The sequence below is a fragment of the Natrix helvetica genome (genome assembly GCF_964273705.1).
Source record: "Natrix helvetica genome assembly, chromosome: 1".
NCBI lineage: Eukaryota > Metazoa > Chordata > Lepidosauria > Squamata > Natricidae > Natrix > Natrix helvetica.
In genome coordinates this window covers 304,053,056-304,076,370 of record NC_138548.1, presented here as the reverse complement: position 1 = coordinate 304,076,370, position 23,315 = coordinate 304,053,056, and the positions used below count along the sequence as shown (strand labels likewise).

Genomic DNA, 23,315 nt, shown 5'->3' with positions numbered 1-23,315 from the left:
ATTGCACTCTCCCCTGAAGGGAGCCTAGCTTCTTCATAAACCTTCAATTCCTGTAAGGATTTCAACTCCTTCTCCATAGCTGCCTTCCACAATTTCTTTTCCTTTTCAGGATACAGCCTTAACTCTGCAAAACTAGAAGGTTCTATGCTAACTTGCAATACTGCACTGGCTTGGTATCTGTCGGGTGGATGCCTGTCCCTAGTAGACCTCCTAGGCAATACAGGACTTGCAGGATCATCCTGTTCCACCTCACGAGTAGATTCTACATCTACATCTTCCTCCCCTTTCAGAGTAATAGATGGACCATCCTGATTCTCTAACTGCTCATTTGGTGTATCATGATTAACCAAACGATCAACATCTACATCATCACAAACCTTGTTAAACTCTTGTTCTAGCTTCTCCCAACCAACATGTTCTGAAAATTTAGCACTAGCACTGTGCATAATTCTCCGAGTTCCAGGTTCCCAGAACCTAAACGATCTATGATTGGAATTGTACCCAACAAAAACCATCTTCCTAGCTCTGCTTTGATCCTTCCGTCTAGTCTGTGAGGGAATATGCACCCAAGCAGGGACACCAAATGTGTGTAAATAACTCAAATCAGGCTTCCTACCATGTCAAAGAGTATAAGGAATCTTACCAGTAGTTGAGTTAACTACTATGTTCAGAATATGGTTTGCACACATTATAGCCTCACCCCAAAGCTTTTCTGACAAACCAGTATCAACCAGCATAGTTCTGGTCATTGCCTGCAATGATTGACCACGTCTTTCAATAAATGAATTATGTTCTGGCCTGTAGGGGGCAGAACGCCTATGTTCTATACCAGCATTCTCCAACATTGATGTAAACCTATGATTAGTGAATTCAGACCCGTTATCAGTAACTAGGCAAAGTACTTTTTTATCCATCTTACGTTCAACAAACTTTAACCATTTAGTAAAATGTTGGAAAGTTTCTGCCTTTGATTTCATTACATAACAGAAACCATACCTAGAATAATGGTCCATAATGCTGAGTATATAGCAGGCACCTCCTAAGCTAGGTTTCTTAGGGCCAATTAGGTCTGCAAACACTACTTCCAGTGGTTTAGATGTCTTGAATCCTTTAAACCGGTTTGCAGGGGTAACCTTACTTTTAGCCTGGTTACAGGCATTACAGTTAAGATATTTTGAACAAGGTTTCAAATTGATTCCCTTAGATAGAATAACAGTTTGACGTACCATTTTAAAATTTACATGGCCTAAACGTCTATGAAGTAGATGTATACAGTTATCATGGGGCTGTTTATTCTTATAACCAGGTTCAGAACTCGCAATATTTAAAGAGTTCTCATGTAGAATAAATAAATTATTCTCCAAATTGGCAATAACACTATTACCTTCCTTTTCGATAATGCATCTATCATTCTTAAATGTTACTGTAAACCCACATTTCACAAGGTCTTTTACAGATAAGAGGTTAAATTTCATTTTAGGTACATATAACATTTCCAATTTTTCATTAATACATGGACAATAAGCTGTACCTTCACCTGAAGCCTTAATTTTCCAACCATTTGCTAAGGAAATGTGCTGTTTGCTAGCCTTCATAGTAACAAACCTTTCTTTAACCTTGGTTATAGAATGCGATGCGCCACTGTCAACCACCCAGAAACTATGGTTTACAGGCTTATCTACCTTAGCTACAGTTACAGTAACATTGTTGCTTTTTCTTTTACTATTAGCAACACTCCTTTTCTTGCTATTTTTACAGTTCTTAGCAATATGCCCCTTACCACCACAAGAATAACATTTCTTAACAAAATTTACAGTTGAAAACTGTGTTTCTTCTTGTGATTGATTGTCTCTGAACTGAACTCTATCCTCTCTTCGTCTGGACTCTTCAAGCAATCTCCCGGTAACCTCAGATAATGTCAGTTCATCTCGTGAACGAACTTCCAATGAGGAAACAAAAGAGTCGTAGCTTTCATCAAGCGACGATAGAATAATATACACCTGGTGAAGCTCAGAAAAAATTAACTCTTTTTCTTGCAAATCCTGCAAAGTTTTCTTCATGAAGTCTAAATGAGCCAACATATCACCACCTTTTTGCAAACGGGCTCTAAACAGTTTCCGTGTGAGATGAATATGAGCACCCACACTGTCCCGAACATAAATTCTCCGCAATGTGTTCCAACACCTAGCAGCAGACTCTTCGCCACGAATATGGACAAGTTGCTGGTCATTCAGTGTTAGTCCGATAATGCAGAGAGCTCTCTCATTGTCCCTGTTAAACTGCGCAATCTTCTTCGCATCCTCATTATCAGCAGGATCCCAATCTGTAACATCTGGTGGGTTCTGAACCACAGACCACAGTCCTTCTCTACGCAGAAGTAGGGAACACTTCAAGGACCAGGAAACATAGTTGGTTCCATCAAACCGGGTAATCATGGAGATTGCAGCAGACTGTTCTTGTGCCATATTCACAAAAATAAACTATCCAAAAAGTGGTGCTTAAAAAAAAAATTATGATTAAGGCAGGGTGTCTGGGCCCATAACCAATGTTAGGAACTGGTGCGATTAAGCACTAGCAATGAACCCCAGGTCGAGGTTATAACAGAGCAACCCTGTAAAGTATACGCAGCGTGCGATAGATAAAGCAACCACACTAAATAATGGATAGTAAAGTAACAAAATAAATCTTTACTTTTTGAAGAATATAGCAAAATCCATAAACACAGCCAAAAAGTCATACACAGAAAAAGCAGTCCAATACTACCAAGATAACTTGGATACAAGTAGCAAATAACTTACACACAGTAAGTAGTAGCAACAGTAGTAACAGTTAGGCAGCAGTTATCATACAGCAATCAAGAGAGAGAGAGAGAGAGAGAGCAACAACATCAGCTGCAATTTAAAGGCTGTAATCTACTAATTAGCAGAGCTCCTCTCTTAAAGATACATAACATGCCTTGTGCAATATATTGTCTACCCAACTTGTTGGTTACACCCTAACAGTCTTGCCAAGTGACATTGCTTCATTGAAGGAACATGGAATGTGTCCACTATTGCCCAATTTGGTGGGACCAGCAAAACCACTGGAAGCAGGGGGTACACTATGCCATGTTGATCTTTAAAGGTGATAACCAGGACGTATAATTTTTAAGAGCAATGCCGCATGAAAAACATTGCAATGGGCCAACTTGGAAGTGAGTAAGACTGGACTAACTGAGTACAGCCTCAATCTAAGAATGGGTATAGCTGTTGCATAAGATAGTTTTGTGCAAAATCTCTTCGGAGCCATGAGTCCAGGGGCCTGCACTGATTTTATTTCTTTTTAAGGTCCTTTTTGAGGAGTGAGTGTCACTCACTGTTTAGTTTTCATTCATGAGCAACCTCAAAAGGATCCCTATCATAGCTGCCTGCTTTTTTTAAAAAAAATCCTCATATCATCATCCGTGTTTCCCCGAAAATACGACAGGGTCTTATTTTCTGTTTACTTACAAAATATGGCCTTGGGCTTATTGTTTTGGGGTTGCAGCTCCCTTGCGAACTGGCTCCCGACGAGCCGGGCACAGCCTCAGGGGCGAAGCAGCCATTAGGTGACCAAGCTCACGAGCAACTGCCTGGCAACCCCCCTCTCTAGCCGGGCAGAGCGCCATTCACTGACCTAGGGGGTATCACTAAGGCGTCAAGCCACATGGCGCTCTGCCCGTTCCCCAGCTCCCACGGCTTGGCACATTAGGGATACCCGCTAGGTCAGTGCATGGAGCTCTGCCCGACTGGAGAAGGAGGTTGCGTGAGTGCCTGTTCCGCCTCCAGCAGGCATGCCTCCTAGCCTCAAAGTGTCTGGGCCCAGCTCTCCTTGCAACAGCCACCGCCGCGCTCCGAACATAACGTCTTCTCCGGTTCCAAACTCCAAAACTTGGCTGCCAAGTTTTCCAGCAGTGGCCGCTCTAGGAGTGCGCTCTATGGTTGTGGGCTGTCTGCTGGAACTCTGTGTAAGAGAGTCTTCCAGACAGAGAGTCTTCCAACTCCCCCCTCCAGCCAGGCAGAACGCCACTCCACCTAGTGGTATCCCGAAGGCACCAAGCAATGTGAGCACCTCCCCCCCTGCTCCTGCATCTTGGCGCCTTCAGGGTACCGCTATGTCGGTGAGCAGTGCTCTGCCTGGCCGGAGGGGGGGAGTTATCCAGGGGGTTTATTTTCAGGGGTGGGCTTATATTTTTGCCCATGCGAAATATGTGGCAAGGCTTTAGTTTCAGGACAGGTCGTATTTTCGGGAAAACACGGTATTCAGAACTATCACTGGCCTTTTCATACTATAGCTGTATGAACTATGGTATATTAGTGGGAAAATGATTTAGCAAATATGCTTCGTATTGGTCAGATTTCTGCCACTTTAATTATCTGATAGAGATTATTTAGAGTAGAGTAGAGTAGAGTAGAATTCAATTGTTTATTGGCCAAGTGTGATTGGACACACAAGGAATTTGTCTTTGGTGCATATGCTCTCAGTGTACATAAAAGAGAAGATACAATCGTCAAGAATCATAAGGTACAACACTTAATGATAGTCATAGGGTACAAATAAGCAATCAAATCATATTAGGAAATAATATAAATTGTAAGCATATAAGCAACAAAGTTACAGTCATACAGTCATAAGTGGGAGGAGATGTGTGATATAAACAATGAGAATATTAATAGTATTACTAATAGTAATGCAGACTTAGTAAATAGTTTGATAATGTTGAGAGAATTATTTGTTTAGCATATACTGTTAATATATATAATAACATATATTTGTTTGTCATATACTGTGACCAAGCTAGAAACTGAAATATGGAATGGTAAAGAAAATGATATTAGTAATTCAAAGACAAAAATAGACACCTGGGTACATAGCTAACTTTTTCTAAATGAATGTAAAGCAGCCAACTTTTAACAAAATATATGTATATTGTAATAGCATGTGCATGTCTTCAGTGTTGCCTGTAGGGGACAGTATTGTACTAAAACATATATGGAAAAATACAGTCTTAACAAAACTTTAATAATTCCTGTGTTGCACCAAATTACAGCTTTCACTTGAGCGGGAGCCTATTTAATTATACAATGCAGTGTTACTCTGAGTTGGCACTCGAGCTTAGTCACATAGTTGCAGCCAAGAAAAATTCTAAAAACCTGGGAAATCTTAAGATCTACTGGGTAAAAGGCATTATCAAATCTAACATAATAAGGAGAGACCGAACCTTGTGCAATTGCTGTTACTATAATTGTTTTGTCTTGAATACTGTTATACTGTGTTCTATATTATCGGGTACAAAGCACATAACCAACACTACAAAATATTTAGGGGTCGATTCCTAAAATGAATGAAAATTATTACTAAATGTAAATTATGCAACATGACCATGTAGAGAGCAAAGTTTGGGATGATACATGTTTAACATTGATTGGATTTCAAGCTGAGCTTTTTGTGCAGTGGTTACAGTCTCATCAAATTCTTTTGTGAGACTACAGGGAATTACTTCTAGAAAATATATTTAATATGTTTTAGTACTGTAAAAGATACTTCTTGGAGGCAATTCACAATTTTATTTCATGAACATTTTTTAATATATGTGTATGAAATTTGGCAATTATGGATGCCTTTAATTGATACATTTGCTCCACTATCTGAAAAGCAATGTACTAATCGAAACTAGGTTCTTAAATATTTAATGCTATGTAGTACTTCTCTATGGCAGTGAAAATAGATGCGTGAATCCTATTTTAAATATTTTTACAGTAGAATAATAAATAGTAATATTTAATTATTAACAAAATAAAATTAATTATTAAAATAAGTATTAAATAGAATAATATTAAAAACAACAAGTGTTGAGAGTTAGTCTACTAGACTGTTTCCATCTGTTTTCTTTTTCAGACAAGTCTAGGTTAACCAGATAACCAATATATCTAGATTACATTGAAGTAGGTTAGATTATTCCTCCTCCCTCCTTTCTTTCTTTCTTTCTTTCTTTCTTTCTTTCTTTCTTTCTTTCTTTCTTTCTTTCTTTCTTTCTTTCTTTCTTTCTTTCTTTCTTTCCTCCAATATACTAGACCTGTGATGGTGAAACTATGGCACATGTGCCACAGATGGCATGCAGAGCCCTGTTTGCAGGCACGCTAGCCATCGCCCCAGGTGTGCACTTCCTGCCAACCAGCTGGTCTTTGGGTCTCTGCCGCGAATGCGTGGGGGGTGGGGCCTTTACTGAGCTCCGCAGTTTCCTCTCAGCATGCCTAGCTTTCTCCTGCATTCCTGCTGTCCATGCCTTTCTCGATCTCTGCAGGTTCTACCCTCCACAGGTGCCTCTCCATGGCAGGAATGGGGGAGAAAGCCTGGGCTCGCTGGGGAGAAACTACGGAGATCAAGAAGGCATGGGAGGCAGGAATGGAGGAGAAAGCCTGGGCGTTCAGGGGACAAACTGCAGAGCTTGTGAAGGCCCCCCCCCCGTGCCCCATTTTGGGCCCTAAAAGCTTCCAGCCCCAACCTGGGAGTCAAAACGGGGGCCGGGGGGGAGCATATGCATGCGCAGGAAATGTCGATGCATGCGCAAGAGTAGGGCATGTACTCGTATTGCATTTTGGGGGTTGGGGTATGCTTGCATGCATGCACGTGTGTGCACGCTTTAGGCACACGGCACCAAAAAGGTTAACCATCACTGTACTAGACTATGTAGCAAATGGCTCACTGTGACAATTGCCAGTTTGTCATTTCTGATTTCATCCAGATGGAATGCCATATTTCTTAGTAATTTGTTCCTTAATAAATTGTTTAGGTTATCAAAATAATTCAGTATTTAGCTGTAGGTGTCAGTTGGTGTCATCCAGTTCACTAGGAATGAAAAACGGATAAGGCTGCCTGGCAACAGTTGTATCTTTTATATGTGAAGAGAACAGGATTAGTTCTACAGTATTATTACAATGTGTTTGTGGTTGCTGCACTTTGGTACATACGTTGGTGGTTCCAAGCTGTGATTGATGGATCAGTTATAAAGTTGCAAGGCTGTTCATTTTAGGATGCTGCTATAATGCAGAGAATAGAGCCAGGTAATATGTCGGTAGAATCTTGATGTTGTAGCTGCCAGCATAATGGTAATACTGGACTGCTTTATATCACTAAAAATAAGTGAAACTAAGGGGAGTTAAGGGATGCGGTGGCTCAGTGGCTAAGACGCTGAGCTTGTCGATCAGAAAGGTCGGCAGTTCAGCGGTACAAATCCCTAGTGCCACATAATGGAGTGAACTCCCGTTACTTGTCCTAGCTTCTGCGAACCTAGCAATTCGAAAGCATGTAAAAATGAAGTAGAAACATAGGAACCACCTTTGGTGTTAAGGTAACAGTGTTCTGTGCGCCTTTGGCATTTAGTCATGCTGGCTACATGACCATGGAGATGTCTTCGGACAGCGCTGGCTCTTCGACTTTGAAATGGAGATAACTACCGCTCCCTAGAGTCGAGAACGACTAGCACATATGTGCGAGGGGAACCTTTACCTTTAAGGGGAGTTAAAATTTAGAAAGATAATAATGGGAAGAACTTTACAGTTTTAAGATTAACATTTCAGAAATGAAAGAAACATTAATTTGAACATGCAAATTTAATTCATGAATTTTATCTTATTTATTGGAATACATAATGAGTAGAAAACGAGACAATTTAGTTGTTCCTGGACATTATTATGGTCACTTAGTTTCAATCCATTTGTGGCCAAATTTTGTGTCACAAAAAAATTAACATTTAGCTGATTAACAAAGGTGTGATTTGATTCTAAGAAGAATTGGATGGAAAAGGATGCATCCCATGTGACATGATAAATAATGTGATTATAAATAATGTGATTATAATGTTGTTAATAAAGAATCATTATAACATTAGGTAAAGGACATTTCTCCTACATATTGAATAGCATGAATAGGCTATTCATGTCAGCACCGAATAAGTGCATGAGATATGAGTAGCAGTGGTTTGCTTACTTGTGGGATGCTTTTTGACTTCCTAGTCTTGCCTACAGCTCTGAGAAATCCTGGTGGTCTCCCATCCAAATTCTAACCAGGCCCCCACCTCCATTTGGCCTTTTAGAGATAAGCTAAGTGAGCTTGATGAAACTATATTTGAAAGCAATTATCGTTTCATTGATAGGGTTAATTTTAAACTGCTGCATATTGGTTGCTGTTTGATATCTTAAAATTCTATTGCCTTCTTATAAGCAACCATCCTAAGAAAATTATTGGGGTGACTTCTGTAGTAAATGCAGGTATCAGTAAACTCCCTAAATTATAAATCTGATAGAATCCCATATAACACTTAAAAACAAAAATGAATTATAAATAATTACAAAGGAGTTTTGTTTACACTCATCAACAAATATTGTCTCCAGCAAATTCATTTGTAAAGTTTCTTTTAAAAAAAACTGCAAGGGGGGGAAAATCCAGCAAACTAGAAACATTTATTGCAGGATTGTTTCTCAAAATAGAAAAAAAAAATTGCATTCTCTGATATCCAAAATAAATGTACCTTCCTTCAACTTCAACATGACTGTTTTGTTCCCCCCCCTCAAGGGCCCCTTGTGATGAGCTGTTCTCCCTTTTCTATTTGGCACTTTTTAATCCTGCTGTTGCAGTCCAAACCTCCAGTTCTCCAAAAGTGGCATTGCTTATTCCAACTCATCCTAAGAAAACATTTGCTGTGTAGCAAACCAAGAATTAAACAATGCCTAAATGTATCTGATACAAGGATGCCAAGCTTCTGTGGCTCTAAAGTACTCTTTTTGGAATTCACAACTTTTTAACCAGATATTTAAATATTACAGCAATTAATTAAAACATCACAGTATAGTAGTTTTTTTTCTATGTGCATTGTTAACTGTGTTCATATGGAATTAAATAATGACAGTTGTACTACAGCCGGCTAAGTTTTATTTGCAAGTAAAACTCCCATCATTTTTGTTTAACTGTGTTTGGGTTGAGATTAGTTTGGAATTAGAAATAGATTAAGAATGAGAAAATGGAGAGGGAAAAAAAAAGCAAAGGTGTCAGCTTCTATTTTCAGAAATGAATTCTCCCAATACATTGATTTAACTTTCCAGCTTAGACTTTGTCAAAAGCAGCTTGGTGTTTGCTTTTTCTTCTCTCGTACTGTAGTGGCAGCTGTGCTTCCTGTAAGGGCAGAGGCTGACATGGCCCCTTCTGTGCCGTCTTCAACAGCTCCTCCTCCTTCTCCTCTGTCTTGCTTTCAAAACTCCCTGTGCATTTAGAGCCTGATCTTGTGCAGAAAATATCCCTGACATTTGAAGAGCTCCGGGGATTCAGCGAGCATGCTCAGTCCTGGCCGACTGCTAGAAAGAGGAAGCTAGTTTACATAGGAGTCATACCAAGCATAGCCTGCATGTCAGCGCAGTTAACTTGCAGCGGGCTGTGAGGAGAATTAGCATGTCTTTGTCCTAGGAAGCTGAGCTCTTCCAGGCCTTACCCTCCCCCAGCGCAATCTCAGTGGCGACGGTGGGCATAACCTACTCTCCACTTTCTGCCTCCAGATCTCGAGCTTCCGAAGAGGGATCTTATATTTTTTTTTTTGCCTCCTGCCCGCCTTTTTTTTTTTTTTACAACCACTCCATTTTAATATACTTTTGTTTTGATTAGTCGGAGGCTGGGCCTTGAGGCTGGTGGAGCTTGGGAAGGAGCCTGGAGCATTTATTTGCCTGTGTTCTCGCTGCTGTTGCGGGGTGAAAGCAAGCAAGCTGGTCTTCTTTGCTAGCCCACTAAATGCTATTTATGAAGATGGACCTGTTGAATTACCAGTACTTGGACAAGATGAACAACAATATTGGCATTCTCCGCCAGTATGAAGGTAACCTATGATGCCTGTTGCCTGTAGCTTTCTCCTCCTCCTCCGCTTTCCTTTGTAAAACCTCTGTTAAGTTTCCTCTGACTTGGAACCTATGCTGCGGGGTGATTCCCCTTACACTCCCTACCATTGTTCCAGAAAGAAAGAAAAAATCATTTACAATATTCACTCTTTTCAATTAGAAAGATGGGGTCTTTTTTCTTGGAATTCTGTCTCAAAGTGGGCACAAGTTGCATCTTGCAAAGGCAGCAAATATCATTATAGATGAGATGTTTATTTAGTTGTGTCAGAAGACTTTGATTTTCTGTTTCTGTAGAGTTCCTTTGCCTGGATGTGTTTTTTCTTGACGATATACATGACTTCTACATGCTTCCTTTCTACATTAAGTACAGATGAGCAGCAACAATGGCTGAATGCTAGGGTGGCAAGTTGTTTTTGTCTCATATCAGTTGCTAGTTTTAGGGCATAATAAAGTTTTTTTTTAATTACTCGGTTCCAGCGATTGAAAGGTGTCTGTATTACAGAATACAGAGTGGCCCTTTGTTTGACTTCTCATTTCCTGCTCATTTCATTACAGCTCTGAGAAAGCTCTGACATGGAGAACCGACTCCCCTCCCCTCCCCTGGTCCCACATCTCCTCCCTCCAGGTCTGCTCAGCAGTCTGCCTCTCACCGTTAAAAGCTACACAGCTGCTGGAAACCAGGCATTCTGGTGATCTTCTAGCTGATTCTACCTCCCCCTCTTTTAATCCCCATATGTGTGCTTTGCTGATACGGATTTTTTTCCTCACCAACATACAATCGCTATAGTGGCATTACCCAACCTCACCCCTATCCTGATTATAAGGGAATCAGAACTTTACTGCTTTTTAATAAATTCAGGTTTAGTTTGAAAAGGCTGTAATGGGAAGGGAAGGGAAGGGGAGAAGAAAGGAAAGGATGATAGACATCAGTAGTTCTGGTTGGCAGTAGGACTGTTTTCTGTTGGCGTATGTGCAAAGTACCAACAAGACAGGCTGACACACAAACATTGCACAGATCTCTCAATCTCTCTTTTCCGGTTTTTCAGTTTGAAAGTTTTCCACTATTGTTTGGAGAGTGCTTTGTTTAATAGAGATCTGTGAAGAATTTGTTGAGGATAGCAAAGTATAAATCTGCTAAGAATAGGAAAAGAAAAACAAATGAGAAAGCTGGCAGTGAAATGCTGGCGCTGGAAACATGTCAGCTGAAATAACAAGGCCTGCCTTTTCAATAAATTGGATACTCCTCAGAATGTATGTCTTCAATCTCCTGCTTTAAAATAGCAAATATTAGAGATGACTGTGGGAGAAGAGGTTATCTTGCCCTAGGCGCTTTCAGAGAGTTCTCGTTAAAACCTTTCTCAGCCTGGTACCTTTCAGATGTCCTGGAAATTCTGAAAGCTGACCCCAGGACATCAGTTGAGGTACCAGGTTGCAAAAGATTAGGCTGTCCTTTACAGGTTTGCTAGCTTCCTTTTTTATATATATAAAAATTGATGCCATGGAAAGACTTGCCCTTTAAAGAGCCTATTGTTTGGGGGGAGTGTTACTGCTCTGTAATACTTTTCCTCTTGATTAAAATAAAAAATACAACTCTGCTTAAACATTTAGAAAATGTAAATAAAAACAAAATAAGTTTATAAAACATCTGTGGGTGTGTACATTTTCTTCTGCTTTAAAGATATCAATAGCACTTAGACTTATATACCACTTCATAGTGCTTTACAGCCTTCTATAAGCAGTTTAAAGAGGTAGCATATTGCCTCCAACAATCTGGGTCCCCATTTTACCAACCTTGGAAGGATGGAAGGCAGAGTCAACCTTGAGCCGTTCAGATTCGAACTCCTGGAGTGAGCAACGAGTTAGTCTGCAGTACTGCTTTCTAACCACTGCGCCACCACAGCTCTACTATGTGTTCTTAGAATAGGGAAGGATCTCCCATGCTACTGTCATTTATGGTAGAGCCTTACAACTTTTCCTACTGCAGTTGACAGTGTACACATGTACAGTCAAGATGCGTAAGGTCATGAGAAAAATGTAATAAATTTTAAACATTTTAAATTTCATTGTCTTAGTAAGAATAATTGACTCTCTTATTGGAGGAGAGAGAATAATATGCACCTTTTTTTCTTCCTTAGACAGATGTTCTCCCAACATGTTGGGCGGCAGTTCCATTTGCCATGCCTACGTACTGTTAGTTATGGGCCAGTGCATTTGGAGGGTATGAGCTGGGAATGTTCCCTCTTAAGCTATTAAAGAATATGCTTCAGAAATAAACACTGTCCTTGTTTTTTTAATTTAAGAATTATTTTTGAATGTACACATTTATTACAAGAGAGGATTATGATGAAAAATTAGAATTGCAACATTTTTTGGAGGAAAAGTATCTCCTAAAGCAAAACTAAACATATATTTGAATATAAGCCTCTGAGGCTGTTTAATATCTATTCTTCTCAGTTTGGAAAAAAAATGTCTTTGAAAAGGAACATAGTCTATGAGGTTATTATTAACACAGATGCTTCAAGGATAGGTCCTGGAACATTATGAGAGTTTCCAGAAGAAAGAATCATCTTTCTACTAGAAGAAAATGGAGTAATGGAGTAATGGAGAATTCTGGAACGCTTCAGATAACTTTAGTGTATGGGATTTTCCTTGTGGAAAATATACTAATATACATAGAAAACATATGAGGACCATAAAAGTGAAACATACCCTACTGGATAGTATTCCTTTATGAACTTAGATTTTAAAGTTGCCTTTAACTGGGAGATGAACAGCATATAAATTAAATAAATAGTAATACATTGCAAGTAAACTTTTCAAAGACTTCCAAGCAATCCATCTTCTTTCTTGCCTGCTGTCTATGCAATTGTTTGCTTGAATTGGGGATTTAGATGTCTGAAAGAGCACTTTTATTGTAGGGATACTGCAGTACTCCCACAAGTAATAGATTGTTTCTTGTTGGAAAGTATTCTCATCTCTTATCCCCACCTCCACTAAAGTGCATTTTATAAATATCATAGGAGGGGGGAATAGTACTGCAGTATAAAAGGTGAATGTGGACCAGTGCCCTATTTCTTACTACTCCCTGTGCCATTTTAAAAAAATGTTTACTCGTACATATTAGTGGAAGACTCGTCTTTTTTCCACTTTGAGGGCAAGACTGCTCAATAGGCTATATGCAGTGCTGGGGTTCCAATTTTTTTTAACCACTGGTTCGCTTGTGCGTGCTCGTGTGCAATGCTTCTGCACATGCGCAGAAGTGGGTGGGTGGGCAGAGCCTCGCACCGCCGCTACTGGTTTGCCTGATCCGGGTCAAACCAGGAGCAACCCTCCTCTGGCTATATGGCAATTTTCTTTTTCGTTTTTCCAGTGTTGCAATGCAGGCCCAGTCCTTGGTGTTCAGCCATATAGATAGCAGGGTTTCTTTAAAAATAAAACAAAACAGCCAAGCTGTTTTTTGCTGTGATTCCATGTTGTTATTGCAGGACCTCATAAATCCTTCACAGGATTAATAGATTGGCTATGATAATAGAAGGACAAGCAGACTAAAATGTAGTGGGAGACACAGTGAACTTTTGAGCACTCAAGATCATGTTAACAGTGTGTCTACAAATAGCACCAGATTTGAACCTTGCCAAGTCTTCTTTGACGACCTTCCCATGAACTTTGTATGGCAGTTGGATAGGTAGTGGCATGTGTTATAGGATGTAACTCCAACAAAAGTGCTAAGTGTGGTTGTGGCCCCCTTCTTAATTTCTTCATATTTGCTCAGGATCAGGAAGGTGGGTTTTTTTGTTTTGTTTTTTGTTTTGGAAGTTAAAATGGCAGATGATGTTGCTGCTTTGCCCTCTTCTTTGTTCTGGAATATAGGAGGTACTTTTTAATTAAAAAGTTTAACGTTTAAAATTTAAAAGGCCAAGGTAGGCAGTGATGCAGCTGATATTTGTACTTTAGTGCCCGCTGCTGAAGCCAGGACTGCATAGTTCCAGTTATTGTTTTGTTTAAGTTTATGAAGTTATGCCATGCTATTTTGTAATGACAGAAATGCATACTATTGGCTTCATCCCTTTTTAGGTATGAGTTCAAGACAGATTCCAGTGAAAAACTTGTATAGCTATGTTGGAAGAACTGTTACATTTATTACACGTATCATCTTTTAAAATGAGATTTGTATTCATGGACTTTGTTGTGAGAATACTGGTTTTTGGGAGTGAGCTCTACATTTCAGTAGTAATTTTGATGAATTCATTCCTGCCGAGATTTATCCAATTATACGTAAAAGCTGTAAAGCTTTGCAAATTTTGCGTGCAGCCTAATAGAAAAAGATCTGTGGAAAGAAGTGGGAACTGGGCAAGGCAGGGGAGCAGAATGCTATGTTTATGTTCATTCACCTTAAATGGCACTTAAGGTGGAAAATAATGTGCTAGATTTTTAGGTTTCAAGGATCAATACTACAATACATTTATTAACTTTTATTTGATTTTTTTTTTCTTTTTGCAAATTGAGCAGAATTGGAGGGATGGTATTGCTTCTTCATCAGCTAATGCAGGGGTGTCCAAACTTGGGAACTTTAAGACTTGTGGACTTCAACTCCCAGAATTCTGGGAGTTGAAGTCCACAAGTCTTAAAGTTCCCAAGTTTGGACACCCCTGAACTAATGGCATTTTCTGCTTCTCTCTCTGTACTTGAGCCCTTCCACCTGGGCTTTTGGCACTGCTGCTAGATTACTGCCTTATACCAGAATTCATACCCTGTTATTCACTTTGGGGAACCATGTTCATATTCTTCTGGTTTGGCTGTGGCATAGCTTAAATGGCAACAATTCCGTTTTGGACCATTGTTATTCATTAGCAAGAATTCTGCCAATCTGTGCCTTGGGGCTTGATGGCCATTTTGCTCCATTATATCCTTATATCAGAATTCCAGGCATTTCACAGGAAGTCAGTCTTTATTTTTGTCTTCACCTTGAAGATTCACGTTGGAACAATTTACATCACAATTTACATTGTGTGATTGCAGTAACTTAAAATAAAATTTCACAACCATGAAATTTTAAAATACACCATAAAGCAAGATATGTGAAAAATAAATGTTACAAAATGTTACAAATGTTTTCTACCTGTAACCATATTTCTATAAGTGAGCTTCTTCATAAGCATGTGCCATTAGACTGAACCATTCCTGTACTTATGTGGCCATGATGGAGTCTGTCTTTCTTTATTCCAGTTATTTTTTATAATACAATATTCTTGGAATATGACTTGAGCAAGAAATAAGAAATGGGATAAGTTGAGACAATTCCCTTTAGGCATGTTTTGAGGCCCCAAATAGTGTTATTTCTAGTACATTTTATATAGACAGAGTAGAAAACTGAATTTTATAACAAAAGAAATTAGATCCATATGTGAAGCTCAGAACCACTACTTTTTCCCTCCATTTTTGCATGATAGCTCATATTACTTAGTTGCATATTACATAATTGCTTCTCTTACTTCCTGTAAGGATGAAGCATTAGTTGGCTGCAAACAACATTGGCAGAGCTATACAAATTAAACAGTTTTGTCTCTTTCTTCCAAGGCAGCCCAGCATACAGATATTTGAGGAGGAGGAGGAGAAGTGTGCGATCTAATGTGCATTGAGCAGTTTGTTTAAAGGCCTGTGAATTGCTGTCTTGCAACTCTAATTTGTTAATAGAGTTTAGCTTCTTTGAATATAAATTGAATAATTTTAGGAGATGTTTGATGAACTTTACATTCAGGAATTGCCTTAGCAGGTTCAGCTTTACACAGGAAAAATAATGCCTCTCTTTTCATTGCTTTAGTGACTTAAATAGTGCTGTTGTTTTTAATGCCATAGAGGGAGTGGGAAGGAGGGAGGGAGGAAGAGACAGACAGACAGACATGATTCACTCATTCTCTAGTTGTTTTTCATATTTTAAAATACAAAGTAATTTTGGACATTTAAAAATGTTGATTCATTATGAAATTGTATCCTTTATCCTTGTGTGCCTATTATAAGAATTAACAGTTGTCATTGTTCTCTAGAATTGATTTTCAATTGATATATTTTATGTTACTATTCTAAGTATGTATTTACATAGAAACTAAAAGTTGCAGTTGAAATTTTTTGGGTTTGTTTTTTCAAGTTAGGTGTGTCATATACAGTGTACATGTACTTCCAGTTGTGCATAAAAGTTGCCTGTTGAAACATTGGAATTCTTGTTTAGTGCACCCACATTGTTGGGGTGAGAAAGATGTGTGGCTGCTTCTAAGTGTATGTAAGCATCCTGACTTCTTGAATTAGATGCAAATATTTATAGCATGGAAGGAAATTCTTTCTTGGATGCTTAATCTGGCTAAATAATTTTAGATGTTCTATGCTAACATCTGGTGTGCATTGCTTCTGTTTAGTTCCCCCATCTCATCCACAGCTTGCCTGTTGTGGCATCTTAGAAAGCTATCATAGTCATTCTGTGGTTGGGTTAAATCAAATCAAATGGAGCCAGCTAAAAGAATGCTGACATGCAATTTTTATACTGAACAAAGTAAAACCACAGGTCAGAGTTAAAAAGAATTTCTAACTGTTTGTGTCTAGACTCCAGGCTACAAAATTAAAAAAAATGTCATAGCATAAAATTGAATATGTTACAAAAAGATAGAGATCAAAATTTGAAAAATGTGAAATGTATTTAACAAAAATGCTAATGAAGGTAAATTATACATGTCCCAGAATAATGTTGAAGAATCCAATCTGAGGCAATCACCAGGACCAAAGGTTTATTCTTCCAGGCTTTCGGGCTTGTGCTGGAGCCCATCATCAAGAAACTTCTCTCTCTCTCTCTCTCCAGAATATTCCAAAAACTTGGAAGAATAAATGTTTGGCCGATTCAGATTGGATCCTGCAAAAAATATAACATTTATAAGATTCCTGAAAGTTGCATAAATTTAGTGATTTTACCCCAAGTGGAATCACATAGTCATAGAACTGGAAGGGATCATAGAGATCGGTGTAACATACCCTCTTCTCAATGTAAGATCATCCATGTAGAATGCAGCTGCAAGATCCCTGGCAGACTATTCACTGTGTGCTTAAATATCTATATTCTACCAATATTTTTGATATTATGTCTGGTTGCACAATCAGCCAGGTGTTTAGATTTGATTTAACATTTTTGTCTAACCATGTAATTTAATATATGGATATATATAGGGATAGTGTAATAATATTAAAGACATTGTTGGAGGATGTAAACTGTTCCAAGTAAGGCTGTCTTTTGCAACATATTTTGTCAATGCTAATGATGTTCAAGTGGTATTCCAGATATTTTGGAATTGCACCCAAGAAGCACTATTTGCTTTCTTGTTCTATTATTGTTTTACGGGTCTTTATATTTTGTGACTTTCTTGAGTTCCCCCCACCCCCTATTCTGCTGTCTCTTAAGTATCCATTATCCAGACTTTTTTTTCTTTGTTATTGATAGTTGTTAAGATTGGGGAGTTGTGTGTTTATCTGTTTGATTTCTAAAATCCAAGAGCATCTTAGTTTCTTTCTTTTCTATTCCTTTGTCTGTTTTACTGTTCCACCAGTTCTTGCTTGTAGGCAAAGACAAATTATTGCAGTTGTTATTATTATGGTTCGTTATACAGTCAGCTAGATGTTCAGACTGGATTTGGATTTTTTGTCTACCTATCAAATCCTTTCAAAGGATCTGGGGTAGGAAGATCTGGATGCTTGATGGGAGTTACAGATATCACTTGCAGGATGGAAGCTGTTCTGAGTAAAGCCACTTTTGCAATTGACTGATGGTGAACTTATCAATGCCAATAGTATTCAAGTGGCACTCCCGTTGTTTTGGATGATGATGGTGATAATCAGCAGCAGCAGCATAACAATGTGAAAGCACAGCTGCCAGTTTTTAGTTGGTAGTGACCTTCATACGCGTCAAGCTCTTCCCAAGTACCTAGGATGCTATTATGTATCAGTGTAGAATATATGTGTGGATCCAAACGGTGTAGCCTTCTATAAATAACAGATGGAAATTTTGTTAATGTGTAGGTTCTCTAAGTGCTGTTCAGATTCTTTTGGTATGGCACCCAGTGTGCTGATAATCACTAAGACTACCACAGCTATTTTGTGCCATATGATGATTATTATACATTACCTTTTTAATCTTCTTTAAAATTATTAGATTGCAGTTTTTAATTTTAAAACTGCAAGGGTAAATATGCACTATCATTCTCGGATGCATTGTGATTCTTTGGATATTTTTACATTTTATTTATCAAATGTATATTTGATAAATTTATACATCTCACCCAAAGCAACCGTTAGTACCCTTTTTTTGGTCATTGATATTCAAGTCCTTTTTCTTGTTTGATGAAGTACTTTATAATGGTTTTGGCTTTGTTTATAAGTTAGAGTATAAAATATTTATTCTGCTTTATATTTCCAAGCTACCACTTAGTGTGTATAATTAATGTTATAAAATGCGGTAATAGAAAAACAATGGTGATAGAAAAAAACAGTGTAAAGACAGTCTAAATGAATTAAGAACTGTCATTAGCTATACAATATATCCGCAATAAATAGAAACATTTCTTTGTTTTAGAAATACTACCTAAAACAATCCTAATAAACATAGGGTTTATGTTTTGGAAAACATAAATTGGAAGTTCCAAGCAAGACTTTTCTGATTTTTTGCTGCATTTATCCTTAAAACGATACTGGGTATTTCTAAATTAATTATTTTCCATTCACCATAGAAGATGTGGAGTAAAATAAAAGCCCATTTTAGGTTGTATAACTTACTTGATATTAAATCCCTGCTCAGTATAACTTATTGACATGAAGCAAAATTTAGGAAAACCAAAGAAAAGAGCCAGATCTATTTCCCATAATTCCAGATTTGAGCATGAGATTAAACCAGTTTCTATGCTATCAATTTCTTGCCGTGTCAAAAATCAGGCTTGCCTTTTCTTATTCCAGCGCCAACCCCGTGACACTCTTCTAATGTAGATACCGCAGCAAATTCCCCATAATCAATAACACTTGGCAGCCACAAATAAAAAGGCAAAAAATGGAACAGTCTCAGACACAAGTTATTCTCTTCTTCTGCATGTATGACAAAATGAAATCATAATTATGGAAAAGGATATTGTAGTTCTTATGTCACATCCGAGTGAATGAAGCAAATGTCATTGTTTTTTTCAGACGGCATATTTTGTCTGACATAAAATAAATATGACTCATTTGCAGCTGACTCAGTGGCCAAAACTGGGACATCTTCTATCAATTTGCATTGCTGTGGCCATTTTCCATGAAGTCAGATTATAAAATTGATAACATGAGGCTGTAACAAACTTCCATTGTTCCCTTTCTGTTACCATCCATGAACTCAGCTTTCTCTGGGAGTAGTAGGGACTGAACAAAAATCAGTCCAAAGAACACGAACTCCTATTCATAAGATTCATTAAGAAAAAGATCTAAAGTGACACTCTTGATTTCTGTTCTACATTATGCTTAGGAGCTATTTCAAAGAGTAAATTGGTACTTCTTAATCCCCCCGAAGGTGTTTACATAAAAGATTTTGTGGCTAGGTGTCAATATCCCAACTTTTCTTAAAGACCACACAGTGAGTTCACAAGTCCTATTTAATTTCACAGTTTGGGGATCTAATATTACTCATATATGAGCTGGTCAACTTTTAAACTGAAATAAATATATGCTGCAATCTGTGTTTAAATCAATTCTGTTCATGCAATTTCACCTCCCTGCTCCTAATCGGCAGAAGTAGAAAAAATGAATGTCCAATAACATATTTTGGTGATCCAGGCGTTAAAATTAACACCTGAAAATGGAATGTGCTTTAAGTAACATTTCCCAGGTACTGCTTATGTAGTTCCATCAAGAACGCTTAGAAATTGGCATATAGCAGTGATGGCGAACCTTTTTTGGCTCCTGTGCCAAAAGTGGGGGGAGCGCAGGGGGGTCATGAATGGGCATGCCACACCCATAATGCTATGCGTGCAACCCACCTACCCTCCTGCACATGCGTGCACGCCCAGCGTGCCCCCCACTTTTGGCGTGGTTTTTTTTGCTCTCCCCAGGCTCCAGGGGCTTTCTAGAAGCCTAGGGAGGATGAAAACAGCTTCCACCGCCCCCTCCGGATGCCCTCCAGAGGCCTTAGGAGCTTCCTTGAAGCCTCCGGAAGGCAAAAAACGGACCTATGTGGAACCCGGAAGTTCAGGAATAGTGACTTCCAGTTTGTCTGTAGGGACGATTTTTGACCTCCAGAGCATTCAGGAGCTTCCCTAAAGGCTCAGGAAGGCAAAAAACAGACCTACGAATAAACCGGAAGTCACTTCCGATTTGCTTGTAGGGGCGGTTTTTGCCCTCTGGAGCCTTCAGGGAAGCCTCCTGAAGGCACCTGAAGTCTCCGGAAGGCGAAAAATGGACCTATGGGGAACCCAGAACTTTGGGAATTGTGACTTCTAGTTTGTCCGTAGGGCTGTTTTTTGCCCTCTGGAGCCTTCAGGAGGCTTCCCTGAAGGCTCTGGAAGGCAAAAACCACCCCTACGAACAAACAAGGACTTTTGGTTTGTCCTTAGGGTCAGTTTTTTCCCTCCAGAGCCTTCAGGGAAGCCTCCTGATGGCTCTGGAGGGCGAAAAACGGCCCTATGGCCAAACCAGAAGTCCATTCCTGAATTTCTGGTTTGCCCATAGGGACGGTTTTTCGCGCTCCGGAGGCTTCAAGGAAGCTTCTGGAGGGCGAAAAACGGCCTGAAAAGAAAGCCGAAGTCAGTTGGCCAGCGCGCACATGGGCACACTGGCAGTTGACAGGACAACGCATCGCGTGCCCTGACAAATGGCTCTGCGTGCCACCTGTGACATGTGTGCCATAGGTTCGCCATCATGTCTATATAGTATATCATCAGATGATATCCATGAAAAGTCCTTAAAGCCAAGACTTCGTTTTATATATGTTTATCTGTCATAAAGTTTTGGTGAAAGGAACCCATGAAACAAATCACAAGGAAATAACCTCTAATACAGGTAGTTCGAGTCTGAATCTGCAGGGGAAGATGAGCTGGAACAAGAACTGACAGAGATGAAGAGGCCGGCTCCATTGGCTTGGAGGAAATTGGGGAAGGGCAGACTCAGTCCAGGCAAGGCTTTTCTGAATTAGTAATGCCTGCAGATGGTGAGAGCTCAGGAGAAGAGCAAGGACTACCCCCTCTTGATCCAAGAGTAAGGAGAGAAGAGAGATAGTAAGATCAATGCCAATTGAGCTGGCTACAAGGGAGGAGAATGCCCCGCTCCCTTTTACAAGTTACACCTGGGGACTGAGATATAAGGACATGCCAGTGGGAGGGGCATTTGTCGGGAACAATGTTGAACCTGTGGAGCCTTGTCTGCACTTGCCAAAGCCTGGACATTGAGCTTCTTACTCTGGTTACTGTTTAACTAACCTGGCTTATTGGACTGCTGGCTTCGGTTAATGTTTGAGCTAACCTGGCTTATTGGACTGCTGGCCCTGGTTGCTGTTTGATTGACCTGGCTTACTGGACTACTTGCAGCCAGAGGCTTCTGAAGGTGCATGTGAGAACTTTGCTCCAGGACTTATAGTGAATGTGGGAACATTTGGGGCACAGTTAGAGCAATAAAAGGGATTTATACCTGTTCTGTGGTTGTGCTACTTTCGTGCCATCACAGTAGTCCTTGACTTATGACTAGAATTTATGTTGCTAAGTGAGAAATTTGTTAAGTGAATTTTGCCCCCTTTTACGACTTTTCTTGCCACAATGATTCACATTAAGTGAATTATTGCAGTTGTTAAATTAGTAACCTGGTTGTTAAGTAAATCTGGTGTCCCCATTGACTTTGCTTGTCAGAAGGGGATTACATGATTCCAAGACAGTCCTAAATGTGAGTCAGTTGTCAAGCATCCAAATGTAAATCATGTGACCATGGGGGATGCTGAAACGGTCATAAGTATAAAAAATGGCCATGAGTCGCTTTTTCAGTGCCGTTGTAACTTCAGTCATGAACTGTCAAATGAACTGTTGTAAGTTGACTACCTACAGTCTGATGGTCCCATTGTGTAGTAACACTTACTTTTGATATTACTCACAGAATTTTACTTTTTGATAGATGCTATAACAGGTGGCTTGAGCTTTAGGAAAACAAATTTTTCTATAACCTAGATATGAACATTAACTTTTACACATTTTTTTACAATCTTTTTTTTATTTTTATGGTGCTTGTTTGGATTTGTCAGTGTAATAATTTCAAAATTGAGGACGAAATAGATTGGCTATATTTAATTTCCTGCTTTTCCTATCAAATTTAGAAACAGTGTAGAAAATGCAAATGCTCCACAAAACAGAACAAAACAAGATGACTGGATAAGTATTGAGTCTCAATATAGGAATTTTGGTTATGTGAGTAGCCACTAATAGCTTTTCACTTTTCAGAAAAAAAAACATTTGTGGCTTTTGTAGATCCAAGTTAACTTTTATCCTCTAGATTTGCATGTGGCTTTAAACCAAACCTACTGGTTTAATGCATGTAAGATAGTATTCACCATACTTTTTTAAATTAAAAAAAATCCTTTCATATATCAGTTTGCTTTTAGAGAACAATTGAGAAAATTACCTTTTATCTAGTAGAAAAGTGATAAATTCACCCTTCCCTTCAACAGGCCTATTTTTAAATAGCTACTACAAAGAAAAAGCCTGACATGGAAGTCAGTGATTGATGCTAGATCTAGATTTTAGCATTTTTGCTTAATGCGAATTTCTTACAACTTTGTTATTGTTGGTTTTATGATTCCTTTCTTGTATAAACAACATAATGGCACAGAAGAGATGGTTCTTTTCAGCATGCAAGATTTTGTGGCTGGATTTGGCTTTTAGCTATTTTTACTCTTACTTAATATTAGTTTGAATATTATTTAATTGACTTTTCATACATTAAACATCATGCCAATCACATATTGTTAGCTGCTAGCAATATATTAAAGCCGATCTTTACAGAAATACAAATCTGTATTTGTTCTTAGTAGTGTGTAACTGAACTAATTCTCACATCTGCTGTCTTTTTTTTTCTTCTGCTGCAGTAAAATAATGTAAAGTGCTTTGAAGTTGACCTTCAAAGAGATGTGTTTAAATGACTGATTTAGAAGAAATTGTCTAGAAAATGATGGATAATCTTATTTTCTAGCATTTGTTTTTTTCTATAAAATATTGATAAAAAAAGATGGAAAAAGCAATCTAATGCATAATATTGTGTTTCCGTCAAAAAACAATTTACATTGTTAATTATCTATAAAAAGAACACATTTTTAGTTTTCAAGGATACAAAGTGTTTAAATAAGTACTATGCTAGATGTGGCAGTTAGTATGACCAAATTATCTT

General features: G+C 38.7%; 1 protein-coding gene across 2 annotated transcripts in view; it reads left to right on the top strand.

The window, feature by feature from the left end:
- VGLL4 (vestigial like family member 4) overlaps window positions 1–23,315 on the top strand; it is a 109,685-nt gene that overhangs the window by 29,559 nt on the left and 56,811 nt on the right. The window contains exon 1 of one of the 2 annotated variants that reach the window (XM_081934771.1): window positions 9,370–9,880. The exons of the other annotated variant lie outside the window; for it this stretch is intronic. Coding sequence (XP_081790897.1) covers window positions 9,796–9,880 — 85 coding nt within the window. The 5' untranslated portion in view covers window positions 9,370–9,795. Of the gene's footprint in view, window positions 1–9,369; window positions 9,881–23,315 lie in introns of those variants that run through there. 2 annotated transcript variants of the gene reach the window in all.